Here is a 14,113-nt window from a genome sequence, read left to right as displayed (position 1 = left end):
AAAGAGAGATAATTGCTAGTAATCATTAGACTTATCACTCACTCAAAAGTTGCTAGTTAATTTTACTGACAAAAATGTCCTTTTCGCCAGTGGGTGAGCTTATAACAAACTGAAGGTAGCTACAATGAACAAAGACTAAGTTCACAAATACATATCTTTATTCACCTTATTGTTATACTAACAGTGTAAGCACTCCTTCCTACATGATTTTTTAAAGATTCCTCTTCGAAATCAAAGACTTTAAGGAATCCAAATCTTTATCTCAGTGAAGAAACCCAGATCCTACTTGCAATGCATCTCAGTATCTCATCTTTCTTATTAAATTATGTCTAGGAGGGATTAAATCTCTATTCTCGTTTATACTCCAATTTACCCTTATTAACTACAGATGAGAATAATAATTCTCTGGTGTATGCACTTGCTTCTACATCACAGTGACATCCTCTTACCACTTCAAACTACAATCAACTACAATAGCTCTCTTTTGAAATATTTCATGTAAGATTTTCACCCATTTCTTTTTTTCTTGACTGTGCACTAGCTGACAAGTACTAATAAGCATTACCTCTCTTGTCAAAATCCTTTTAAGTAGATTAGGAGGTTCAGCTTGCAAACAGATTTACAATCTACTTATACAAGATCCCTACCCAAACTACACTAACTCTTGAAACACTAACTACCTTAATTTACAGACTCTCAAAAAGAACAGCAAAACCCAACAACTCAGAAAGGTGAGATCATTCTCAGAAAATCATCCAGTTCAAGATTTAGCTGTTTGGTTAAGATAATGAATTCCTATTCATAAAAATTAACAAGGATTCAACTTGTCTGATAACAAGATGCCTTTGGATTTTTTTCAGAGCTCCTGGGAAATGTCCCCAGTGTTAAGGAGTAAGGAATTAACAACAGATTTCCCAAGCTGAGGTGGCCTTTATCCTTAGGAGCACATGAAATCTTGCCTGTGTAAAATTTCAGACTGCACTGCAACAGTGATATTAGTAGCACTCAAACTCATTTCTACTAAGTGTTTATAATCTATAGCAATGAATCTTGTTTCAAAAGCCAAGTATTAATTACTGAGAAAAACGTACCATGGCATCAATTAACTGCTTTTCCACAGGCCTGCAAAACTCAGGCAAAGTTTGACCACTTTCTACAAAGCATCTTCTAATAAAATTATCATCACAGCAATTATCATTAACTTGACAATAATTATCATTAACTTAACATGAATCTATTTATGATGCCAAATTTTGTTGTCTGTTTGCTAAGTACAAGCTCCCTAACCTGGAACATAAACAGGACAGGACAACATAAATTTGCTTCTTCATCATAGCTATCTTACTGTAAACTTGTTTTTGTAAGGCATAGTTTGGAGTAATACTTAAACAGCTAATGTTATATTATAGTCTTTAGACCATTAATGATTCAATCTATTAATAGAAAAGTACTACTGCTGGCAGATGGAGAATTAGTCAAGCTTTATTTTCACTGTAGTCACACTTTAAAAAGGCAATGGTATTAATCCAAAAAGGAACCATTCCCCAGAACACAAAGATACACTGCACAAGTCAATCCCAAGGAATATCCCTAACATTCCAAATATGGTGCCAAAAGCCCCTGGAAAGACTTTTCCAGATACCTCATCAGAGTACCCAAAGACAGTTCTCTGTGATCACCACTGCTCAGTCTCACTGACCTTGTCCTCCTCTGCTGAACTACTGCTGGTGCAGGATTATTTCTGTTCTGTTACATGGATGCTGATGCTGCTGAAGTATCCCTTCACTGCTGATGCTGCAGAGCTACAATCTCACATCCATGAGCAAACAAAGTCAAAAAACGCATTTCAGTGGGTCTTCAGCTACCTCTTGATTTTCTGCTAAAGCTTCTGTCCTGCGCCCATTTCTGAAATCTCAAGACCAATGTATGGAATTAGGACCATAGGTTAATCTAAAAGAATGAACAAATGTATTGAACCAATTAAGATTCTCCAGCTCTCATTTGGTGGATGTATGAGCTGGAGTAAAAGTATTTTAAGGCAAGCAAAGCACCTCCTCCCTAGACCACCCCACCCAATTTAAAATAAAATTTAAGTCAAACTGTGCTGACATCTCATTTCATTGTAGCCAAAGCCAAGGGGGCACTTCAAGAGTAGCAAAACGGGACTACCAAATAAATTATTAGGAAGGAATGAAAAACAAGAGTAACCCTAGAAGCCTTTCTGCTTGTTTGACCCCAAAATGCCTTCTTATTTATTTTACTAATTTGCCTCTTCAGCGCACAGTAAGTGATTAGCTGGCAGTAAAGTTTGCACACAAGACATCATCTATCTTCTGCTTCTTCAATACAACATCACAGCTACATATACAAGTGATAGCATCAATGCTAGTTACACATTCCTATTCAATTATGTCAATAAGACATTTTTTAAAGATTATTTTATCCCTCCTTATTTGGATGTGAAGATTGCAGGAGCATATTTTATAGAGACAAAATTTTCTTGACAATGTCTGCTTGACTACCTATGAAAAAAAAAGCATCAATGCAAAGATGCAAAGGCAAACTCTACGAGCTGGAAAGTACCAGTAACCCCTACCATGGGCCATTTAGTGAATTTAATAGTACTTTAAAATACATTCAGCTGTGAAACATGAGCAAGTAGACAGCACCAAGGAATGCCAATTAAAACCAGATCATTTCTCTATGCTCCCTGTACTTTCTTCTGTCCTTTCCTGATATGCAGAAAAACAATGCTGTAGGATGTAGAAAAATACCAGCACCAACAGACCATCTTCTTAGTGAGAGCAGGACAATACTGCAACTCTCTCCTCCACACAATGCTGTAAGACTCTTTGACTTCTCACTTCTCTTTGAGAAAGGAAAGTTTAAGAGTGGAATACCAGTGATCTATCAAAGCATTTTAGATTAGTGTAGTAAGGCACTTAAATGCTAACAATAAATGAAGTTACTTTTAAACTGAAGCAGTTTCTCGATAAGGGTTTACTTTAATGGCAGCAGAAGATAATCAACTCCCACCAAGAGCACTTTTCACTTTTTAGAGTGGTATTACCAAATCTGTTTTCAACACTCACATTTCAGATCCTCTTTCCATTGTCATGGGAAAAGCCTCATCATGAGGCTTTTAAACAATAATCACATTTCTATTCTTTTCTCTTGAATGTCATTTTAATAGACTTTGGGATTCCAATTCTCATTTTCTCTGACAAAACAGAATTTTATTTAAACACTCTTTCCTAGGACTCTTACACACCTAAACCATTCTGGAGTTTAGGTATAAAAAAAAAAAACCAAAAACAACCCAAGTAAAATTGCTAGGCTTAGTTTTCAGTTAATTACTACTGTCACCTACACTGAGAATCCCTGAGATAATCTCTCAGGTCCTGTACATGAGGTACAAGAAATATTGTAGATAATCCTGCTCTACACACCTACCAAATGTTCAGCCAGTTAAATGCAGACTGACTGGCTGCCAGCTGCAGTCAGACAGAATTTGTTAGAGTTGAGTTCTGTCTTCTTTAGTGAGGACAAAAGAAAGGCAAATATAAGGGACTCTCCTTTACCTACCTCATTATCATATTACTCAATTAAATAATTTTGATCAATACACTGAAAAAATATTGGAGAGTTAAACAGAGCAACCAAGTGTGCTCATTTCTTTACATGCCCTGATGTATCAATTATGCATCCTTCCAAAAGATCAATTCTTAGATCTGTATATACAGTAGAATGGCAAAATATGTATTTATTAGCTGGTTATATTCATAAAGATTTCTCTCATGTTAAAAATACACTACCTGAACAATATAGATCTAGCAGGAAATAGACTCTTTTCCACCTTCATTTGCTGTCTAGAAAGATAGACTAATTCAAGAGAATTATGTTCCTTCATTTATGAGAATCTTTATATATTACAAATGCTTTGTAATCAAGATGTGACTAAATCACATTGAATTAAACTTCCAAATTTCATAAACATAAACTGGAGCTCAGGACAGTTAAAATTCCATTTGACAGAAGTAAATCCAGATGAAATTACATTAACCAGCACTGTAGCTTCATAATAAACATTAAAAGCACTTTAATATGAAGACAGACTCTGAGATACACTGCAAATGAAATCTGTAATTGAACAATATGGAAGTGATGATATCCATCGATTCAAACTCTGGCCACCACTATTCACCCCTAACACCATGCCAAATGCTCCTTTCCTGATTTAGGATCTGTATTGGAACAGCAAGTGAAAATTTAAAATTTCCAGCCACAATGAAAGAAATTTTACAGATTGACAACTGACAAATTCAAAGATGAAAGGGAAAGTCAGTTCAGGAAACATCTACAGATATTGATAAAGCAGCCGAAATAGTAACTGATCATGACAAACACAGAGCAGAAAATACAGCACAAAGAAAGTATCATTAGAATGATAAGCTTTGTTAAATGCAGCAAATTGTAAGATGGAGACAAAAACAGATGTCATGCTAGATAAGAAGAATATGTGTATTCAGAAAATAGCTGGTGACTGATATAACACCTGACTTTGAGGGCACAATTTCAATTAGCAACAAAGTTTGTTGCTTTTTTATTCCTTTGCTGGAATATGGAATTTTGTTATAAAAGAAATTTAATCTGCTCAGAGTATAGGATTTTAGAGCTCAAATCCTAACAACATGTCAGAAAGAACTCAGGCAACGAGAGTTTAAACATGTTTCCAGTATCATCTGGTGAAAGAGAAAACCTACAGGTGCACGTGTAGCATACCAATCATGCAGCCACTTCACAAGAGAACCAGCTGAATTTGAATGTATCATGTCCTATCGGACATGTGCGCATACTGCCTTGCTCTGCTGGGCTATGACAATGTTTACACACGCTGGGGTAATCACCTCCTCTTAATACCTGTCCATGGTACAAGTGTGTAACTTACTGCAATCACATGTAACTAATGTTAGCCAATACTGCAAGTGTGTAAACCAGAGAGCAAAAATAGAACAGTTTGTTTAAAATACAACTCCAGCTCTCACTAGGATTTAATCTGAATTTCATTAAATGCACAGACCTACAAACAATTATTTTGGTTTTTCTAAGAAAACATGGAAAGGAAAAAGCTTTTTTATTATTCATCAAAGACTGCACCTTTGCACTGAACTAGAAAATGAGGTGCATGATGTGGAAAGGTAAATCTGTTATTCATTGCTCTCAGAAGACTGCACCCTCACATGAGTGCTAGAAAGCACTTGGGCTACGTCTGTACAGCTCTGAGTTTCCACATCCACTGCAGTGCCTTCTGCTGCTATATCCCCACACAGACTTGATCCAAGCATATACCAGCTTAGTCACACAACACACAGAGAGAAAACACAAAGCACACAAGCCAACCGGAACTGCAGTGTATATCCATGATTTTGTTCAGATGCAAACTACATGAAAATGGGGATATTCCTATGGATTTGTTACAAATAAAAAGCAAGGGAGGAATTTATATAGCAGACAGTGTAAGTTTTACAATTGCACAAAAATATATTTTTAAATAAAACAGCATCATAATGCAACTTTATTCATAATATTGCCTGATTATAAATCTACATCCCATTATCTTTGGCATAAAGGTTACAGAGGATGACAAGCATTTTCTCCATTTATTCTACAACAATTCTCTCAGAATATCAATTCTTTATTCTAGCCTATCTGTATGCTCACAAGGGATCTCTTGTTTACTACTAAGCAAACAAAGCTTGCATTTCATATACATGTTACACTGAACTAAAAAACCAAATCCTGATTCAAATATGTTGCTGGTATGTAGCTTCAGTCTGAATTTACATTCAAATCTGTGGGAGGAACAGATCTGAGATACTACCCGGTATGCATTATTTTAGATTTTTTAAACATAAATGGTGCAAGGCTAACAAGCATGACAAGGTTATAAAGGCTCAGTATGTACCATATGTCCTTCAAAAGCCCATTCCTACTTTAATAATTTATAAGTCATTAGGCAAAGATCATAACATTCTTAACACAACAGGCCAGTGAAGTTACATGCTTTGCCCTGTGATCCATTCCTCCAGTCGGCTAAGGTACTGAAGGTTACATTTAATTCAGAGAAAAACACCAGAGGCCATAGCCAGGTATGAAATCCTGAGATCTCTAGCAGTTGTGCATGCTGTACATCCCTAAAAGCTTGCATCTAAATCCAATTAAAACTAGTAACTGAATTCATAAATATGACCAGATTTAGAGAAATAATAGTTGTGTAAAAAAGACTTTCTCTACCATTTAGTAAAGATACCGTCAACATGGAAGATTCCTGGTCAGATGGTTTGTCTACTATCCAGTAAAGATACTGTCAACAAGGAAATTTCCTCGTCAGATGGTTTGTTTACCATTCAGTAAAGATACTGTCAACATGAAAATTTCCTGGTCAGATGGTTTTTGGTGTGAAAAGAACACTTGAGAACAGAGAAGACGTTCTTCCTAAGTTAACTGTACACGCATGCATAAATCAGTGACCCTTTTAAAATTATGTGCAGAGCAGACATACAGAAAAGATTAGAGGGATACTTGTACAGTTGCTCACTGCTGATCCTCTCTCTCCTCTGTAAAATTTAAATATTCTTGATAGAGCATAGCATCCTGAAATTTTCCTTACCTTTACACTTGTAACTTTATATATAAATACTGTCCCATGTATTTGATTATTAAGTGTGGATCTTTGACTTAATCTGTGAGGCTAGTAACTACGCACGGAAGCCACACAGAGAAAGCACCGGTAGCCCCAGCCCACAGGACCCTACAAAGTAATAACACTTCTCCTGTAACATTTTGGCAGTTCTTCATTTTTATATGTGCTCTAATTTTAAATTTAGTAGTTCCACTTTGACACACGATTTGGGGAAAAAACGTAAAGAACAAATACAAAATACATTAATTTCTGCACATGATATATTTTGCTATTTCCATTTTGATTTTTTTTTTTTTTTTCACATCATTATACTGGATAATCCATATTACATGTTATTTTAATTGTCTTTGTTGAGGGTCACTTAACATTCTAAAGCATACCAGTTTTAGAATGGTTTTCCTTCTGGAAATATATTCATTGACTTAAACATATTAAAACTCCATTTATTATTTGGTAAAAACACATGGTACTCTATAGAGAATCCACTCATTAAATGATCCCATATTCACAGAATTCACACTTGGGATAGAAAATGCTATACAATTTTTAAAAGATTTAAAATACATAGACAATGACAATAATTCAAATTACTACACTGGTAAGATTATCAATAGAAAATAAATGCCCTTTAGAAACACAAGTGTGTACGTTAATTAAAAACACTTTATCTATGTTTTTAGGTAGAAAAGCAGAAAAAAATGCATAAGTGTACTTCCTATGATCACAAAGCAGAGCACAGCAGAGACCAGGAAAAAACCTACAATCTTTCATGTTATGGGTTTGTCCTACATATAGGCTGCCTCCTGGAAAAGGGTAAGGCATAATTCTTAAGAGCACTTGGAAATTATTCTTTTCACTCCATAAATTGGTGCTACTAGCTTACTCCAAATAGCAAAAAGTGAAAGTTTCACCTTAACAGTTATAATGAAACTTGTGTTACAGAAAGGGTCAGCTTACTAATTATGACAGAGATTTCTAAATGAAATGCCACACATATGTTTCCTAAACACATCATCTACTCCCCAAGGCTATGTACTTCATTAAGCCCTGAATTTCAGTTCACAGTTTGAATCTCAGAGGGTATTGTGTGTAGGAAAACAGAAACAACAGGATCACCAATCTAAAAGTACTGGGACTCATAGTCCTTCACATCCGCTCAATGTCAGTTTACAGAGAGGCTTCACTTTGGTTCTTAGACAGCTAGATTACCATCAACAGCTCTGTTTGTATTTACTTTACGAGTGCTTTCAATATTTAGACACCTTATTCGATCCCTAAAGGTTAGTCTTAAGTCACATGTTACAGAGGAGGATCAGTGTCTGTGGTAGGTGTCTAGCCCACAAGTTTCATTAACTTACAGTTTGCTACCTGGACTGTTAAGGACAACCTAATCATAAGTGCAGTCCTACAAGACTAAGAGTTACCTGAAAAGGGGGGAAATGATGAGAAGGGGAATGTCCCCTCTGTGCGTACAAAGGGTTCTCTCCACAGCACAGCCCAACTGATGCCACCTGCGAAAAGCTGGCTCAGGATGTGCAGCTGCCATACACCACGTAAGGCAATTCTCTCTGATAGCTTTCTTTTGAGCTCCATAGGGTATCTATGGTCTACATTTTTGTTAACTAAATTCCTAGACCACAGGAGACACAGTGAGTGTTCAGACATTAAATGACTTCTGAACTAATCCAAGAACCAAAGCCATGAATACAGCAAAGGGCGTTCAAACCACCCACCACGCCACTCGACACTGCGAGACTTAGGGCTGCAGCCCCCGAGAGAAAGCACTGCAGAGAATTTTTAGCGTTACTTTGTTAATAGTAATAATTTGCCCGTATTTTTGGCAGCGCGCACACCACCTCAGAGCCCACGTCAGCCAGCTGTGCCTCCCACCCACGCGGTGCCGCCGCCCGCCTGCCCCTGACCCGCAGCGCGGGGCCATCCGCGGGCCGCGGGGCGCCGCAGCGGGGACAAGCGGGACTCGTCCTTTCCCGTCCGCCTTGCGACGATGCTGGGCGGGGGCGGCGCGGGCGCTGCGGGAGGCGGGGGCGGTGTGCCGAGGGAGGGGAGGCAGCGGCCGGTGCGCTGGGGCGCCGAGAGGGCAGGTGCGGGCGGACGAGGGCAGAACGCAGCGGGTCTGCCACGGCCGATACGGCGGGTCCCCGGCTGGCAGCCCCAGGCCCTCTCCCCGCCCCGGAGCTCCCCCTCCTCCACCACGTGCTGGATCTTCCCGGCGGGGAGCAGCAATCCCTATGGGGACTGCCTGTCCCCTCCGCTGCCTGGAGTTATTTCCAGCCCTCATCCTCGCCCGCCGCCCTGGCTTCCCCCAGGCGTTCTGCTTCCCACCTGCACGCTCCTTATGTAAGGCACGATCTGATGGAGAGCGGGGATGGGGGGCGTCAGCGCAAACACACACGCATACATATACATGCATACACACAGCATCACTCCGCAGCCGCTCCTGGGAAGATGCCGATACCTTTTATCCAGGCACGCGATCCACTCGCCGGAGGACGAGGAATGGGAGGCGTGAGCGGCGACCATGTTGCACCGGGATCAGGTTGCCGCACACCCGGCAGGCGGCGGCTCCCCCCGCCCGCACGCCGGTCGGTCGGTCCGTTCGTCCGTCCTCGCTCCCTCCCTGCGCGCACGGCGCGATGGGCTCGCCCAGGCCCCGCCGCAGCGGCCGAGCGGGCCCGCCCGCCGCCCTCACGGCCCGCCCGCGGCCGGGCTGGGACCTGCGGCCGCGGAGATACCCGGCCCTGCTCCAGCGCAGCCGGCAGGGAGCGGCCCGGGGAGGGGGAGGAAAGGAGTCACTCCCCTTTTAAAAGGTGGTGTTCCCCTCCGGCTCTCCTGAGCTCAGTGCCCACACCTGAGCCCGGCTTAGTGATCCCTCCCCTTGCTTCACCTTGACTTGGTTTCAACTGGAGGGACAATACAAGCGTTTTAATGGAAATAAGCAGCTCAGGAGTATTTTATCGGCCCTCCAGAGCACCGTGTGTCTGTCCCGTTCCCCCGCCCCCAGCAGTAAAAGCACAGTGAGCGAGTGAAAGGAAGGTGTAGTCCACATTCCAGGATTTTTCCTGGACCCTTCCTCCAGTCTGCTGCTATCTCCCATGAAACTGTGTGCTAAAGTCTCTCATTTCTTGCGCGTGTAAAATGAGCGGGGCAGCACAGTCTGTGAAGAGATTTGGTGCTTGGAAGGAACCCAAGGCATAGCATGAGAAAGGTGAGTCCAGTGTACAGTGAAACACGCCCACACCCTTCTGTTGTGTTAGTGTGGCCTGCAAGATGCAGGGCATTTAATGATACTCATGGATATATTATTTTAAAACTGATGATGAAAGGAAGGAATGCAGAGCAGCAGTTCTCCCTGCTTTGCAAATTCTACATTAAGTATTTCCTATAAATTGTTTCAGGTTCTAGATAGTATCTTCCAAGTAATCAGTTTATGACCATGAGCTTCCACTTACAGTCAACACAAATTTCCTTGAGTACCTTTTGAGGAGGGTAGGAGGCTATACGAATCTCAGCAGGATGTTCGGGGTTACAGGTAGGTGATACCAGAGTCAAACTCAAGCTGTGCCTTCCTTGAGGCTCATAAATCCTCTCTGCTCTAAGGTGTGGGGACAAATGATTAATTCAAATGGTGATCATATGCCAGTGCCTCTCAGATTTCTCCATTGGCTATGTTTTCTACTCTCTGTTGTAATTTCTTTGGTTGTACTAAGTAATTTTTTTAAATACATGTGCTACTTCATATTTCACATCTGCCTTTTGGTTGGTTGCCTTGCTGACACAGCTTCTTTAGTTCTTTAAAAGAAATAACTTTTAACATTGACATACTGAACAGTATGATGAAAAAAATCCAAGGAAATGTATGTAAAGATCCCTTTTGCTAAATGGATACAGCTAAGAAATTGGCATAGTAGAGGAGAATGCCACAAAAGGCAATTCTTTCATTTTGCCTCAAAAAAAAAAAAAAATTTAAAGTACATGCCAGAGGAATAGAAGAGGCTTCCAGTCAGTGAGATCAAAGCTGCAGCTCTTCCTTCCTTTGCTATCATCCATGGGGGGTGGGGGGGGAAACAATTTTTTGCATCTAAGCAATCAATCTACTCGAGGAAAATCAATGCTATTCATTTGCCAATATGCAAGTGTTTGAGAGCCAGTAGAACCAGAGCTTGAGAGGTAAGGAGCTCTAAATTCTCAATCAAATTAATGATTTATAACACAGTATGTACATGACAGCTGAATCAATAAAACTCCCTAATTTTGTACTGCTCTTGTTATAAAACATCCACCGGAGCCGCGCCCGGGCCCGGCCGCCAGAGGGCAGCCGAGCGGCGCCGCCTTCCTTCGGGCGCGGGGCCGGGAGGAGACGGCGGGAGCGGGGCCGGGCCCGGGGCTCGGAGCGGTTTCCAGCAGTGCCGCGTCTCAAAACCCACGTCGGTGCCGTGAACCTGCCTTTGGCCCAGCAGTTGTCCTGCCCTGGCACAGCCCTCTGTAGTTAGCAGTACTTCGGCTTCCAAGGAAGGCAGTGCGCGTCGGCAAAAAGGGGGTATTGCTCCCGTGCTTGGCTGTGGGCAGGCACCACTCAAAGATGGATATCTTTTTGTGGTGTAAAAGAGACTTTAACACTTCGTGGATTGCGTAAGTTAGACATGCCCAGTGTGAGCCAGGAACCTTCCCTGCATCCATACTTCACTCGGAAGTGTCCCAATTAGAGAACAATTAGAGCAAGACAGCCAAAATTAACTCTGGCCTTTGTATTATGAGTAATCATGTAGCTTTCTAATTAGGACACCAGTGAAACTTTTCAGAGAAACTTAGCAAGGAATAAATATTTGAGTAGTTCAGGTGTCAGCCTGTGTCAACCAAAGAGTCTCCAAACTGCACAGAAATGTCACAAGCTCCTGACTATAGAAATCAGAAATCCCTGACCCCAGGATAGTCCACATTCTCTTGAGATGAAAAGTACCAAATGAGCATTATATATCTCACATGACAAGTCAAATAGAATACAGGTTATCCTGTGACTCTTAAGAATTCAGACCATAGCAAGCCTAGGAAACATAATTTTAGAGTAATGGCCTTATGTTAATGGGGGATGGGGTTAAGTGCCCACTCCCTTGTGAGAACATATACTAGAAAGAAAATGCTAAAGCACACTTCATTAGTTTATACCCTGTACCTCCTCCTGCTGCCTCATAGTGCCCATTCCTAAGCTATACACTTGTATGAAAAAAGATTATTAAAAAGTATATTTGAGATTTAATTTCTCCTTATTGAACAGAAGGCTAATGGTACTTTTTAGAATCTGAGATGTGATTATGCAGCCAAAAAATTAAAATGGTAGCTGCTTTCAAAGGAGAGTGCTGGCGAGAAATAAGAATTGTCAGCTGAGGGATGTGAAAGATCAGCTGGCCTTTTAACTTTCCACCATTTCGGAAGGAGTTACAGGGCTGTGTTCTTAAGAACCTCTTAAACAACAGAAAATAAGAAATCAGCCAGCCTTCAAGTTTTCCCATGCCTGTAAGAATAAGAGTTCAAATATGTAGGGTCCAAAATGCTGTTTACATATGGGACATAAGGTAAATCATTTTGAATTTAGTACTTCACCTGTTTCTTTGCTTTTTTTGGCCAGTACAATTACTCATTCCCTCACTTTTACTCGAATGCAGATAATGAGATCTTGCTTAAGTTTTCACGAAAAAAATAAATTCTCTTGAATTAGAAATTTGCTGTGAAAAATATGAACCAAAAGACTAAATCATAGTTGTTAGAGCTTAAAAAAATACTTATTGGTTTATTAAGATTACACAGTAATAGATTACAAAGGAGAGCTACTGTGGAAAACTCTTTATAACACTAATTATACAAAAAAGTTCAAGGAGTTTAAAGTAACTGCAGTAATTCATGTTTTATATTGTTATAAAGCATGTTTTATATTGTTATATGGAAGCCAATTTAAATAGTATAAGTCCAGAATGAGCACAGGAGTTCTACTTCAAGCAATAGTTCGAATTCATGTATGACACAAATCTTGGGAGAAAGATGGAGACTGATAGGACCGTGATCCATGTTTAGAATACAGCAGTGCCACATTCAGTGTGGTTAGGGAACAAGAGGGACCTCTAGGAATCAAAATGGTTCAGTTATACACACACAGCACCCATGGACTTCAAAGGAGTGATCAGCCTGTAGTGGAATAAAGACACAGAAACCTACATGTTCTTTAGGGATTTGTATGCTGTGAGGGCTGCAAAAGATGGGATGATGTACATACTTTAAACCAATGCATGTATTAGTAAAACTGTCCTGTAGAACAACATAATAATTCTCTTCAGTGCTAATAAAAAAAAGCCCAGCATGCAATAACCGAGCAAGAGAGTTTCACAACAAGTGAGGACTTCCTTTCCTTCCTGCATCGTTCTGTGTTCTGTCTTTTTCTTCTTCCTGTTCTCCTTACTTATTCAGGATAACTGCCCAGTTAGTTCACAGGAAAGTCTATTGAAATAAATAAACAAGTTCTAACTTAGTCATAAGAGTATTGTAAAGAGTAATTAGCTAATGAAGTATAGTTCTCTGAAGATGCGATGCTTTAATACATTTAATAAATGTTAATTTATCATTGCTTTATTATGGACACATCAGCATGTTAAAACAAAATTTTGTATGTAGAACCCAAGACAACATAAGGAATTTCAAGTTGATGAATATCAGGGAAGTATTTTGCAGTTGCCTAAGATACAAGGTAGGCTGGGACTCAGACTGCACTATGACCCTTTTCAGTACAATATTTGGGAGAAAGTAGAACTTGGTGCCACACTAGAGTCACACAGCCTGCTCCTTGTTCTGGGAGTATAGGGCAGACACATCAGTGCTTCTTAACAGACCCAAATCGGACTGATCAGCAGGGGCTGAATCATAGACATGATGAAGAGGGTCTGGCTTTGTGCCCAGTCACAGGAATGGGATTCATGGAGTGCTAGGCTGGCTCTTCATACCCAGAAGAGCCTGACAGGTTATTTCAGCTCCTCACTGCCTGAAAGCAGCTGTGCTGCTTCTGGGCCGGACCCTACAAGTGTTCGTTTAGAGCACAAAGCATGCACTTGGGAAATCCAGTGTGCTTTGTCCACACTGCATTGTCAGCTCAAATGTCTCACTTGCTCTGGAACATACTTATCATGGCGAATGGAATTAATTATTAGGTTGTAATTATTCAGTCATTCTTTCATCCAAAGTACAAAAGCAGATGAAATTCTTCTTGTCTAAATGTCTAGTTTTTTATTCCTTTATCCTTCCCTGCCAGCTTTGCTATATTTCATAGATTTTCATCAAAGGCTGTAAAAAATGTGGTTTTGCTTACCTGCAGAGCCAGATGAGCATATTTTAACTGTTTGGGCCAAA

The 14,113-nt window shown here is 40.4% G+C and overlaps 1 protein-coding gene across 1 annotated transcript in view; it reads right to left on the bottom strand.

The window, feature by feature from the left end:
- Positions 1-9,338, bottom strand: part of RAPGEF4 (Rap guanine nucleotide exchange factor 4) — a 139,521-nt gene extending 130,183 nt beyond the window's left edge. The window contains exon 1 of the mRNA XM_009087997.4: positions 9,180-9,338. Within this exon, the coding sequence (XP_009086245.2) occupies positions 9,180-9,244 (65 nt within the window). The 5' untranslated portion in view covers positions 9,245-9,338. The remainder of the gene's footprint in view (positions 1-9,179) is intronic.
- Positions 9,339-14,113: the final 4,775 nt, after the last annotated feature.

This window comes from Serinus canaria, chromosome 7 (genome assembly GCF_022539315.1).
Source record: "Serinus canaria isolate serCan28SL12 chromosome 7, serCan2020, whole genome shotgun sequence".
NCBI lineage: Eukaryota > Metazoa > Chordata > Aves > Passeriformes > Fringillidae > Serinus > Serinus canaria.
Note: the sequence above shows the minus strand (reverse complement) of the source record. Positions and strands in the feature narration are given on the sequence as shown.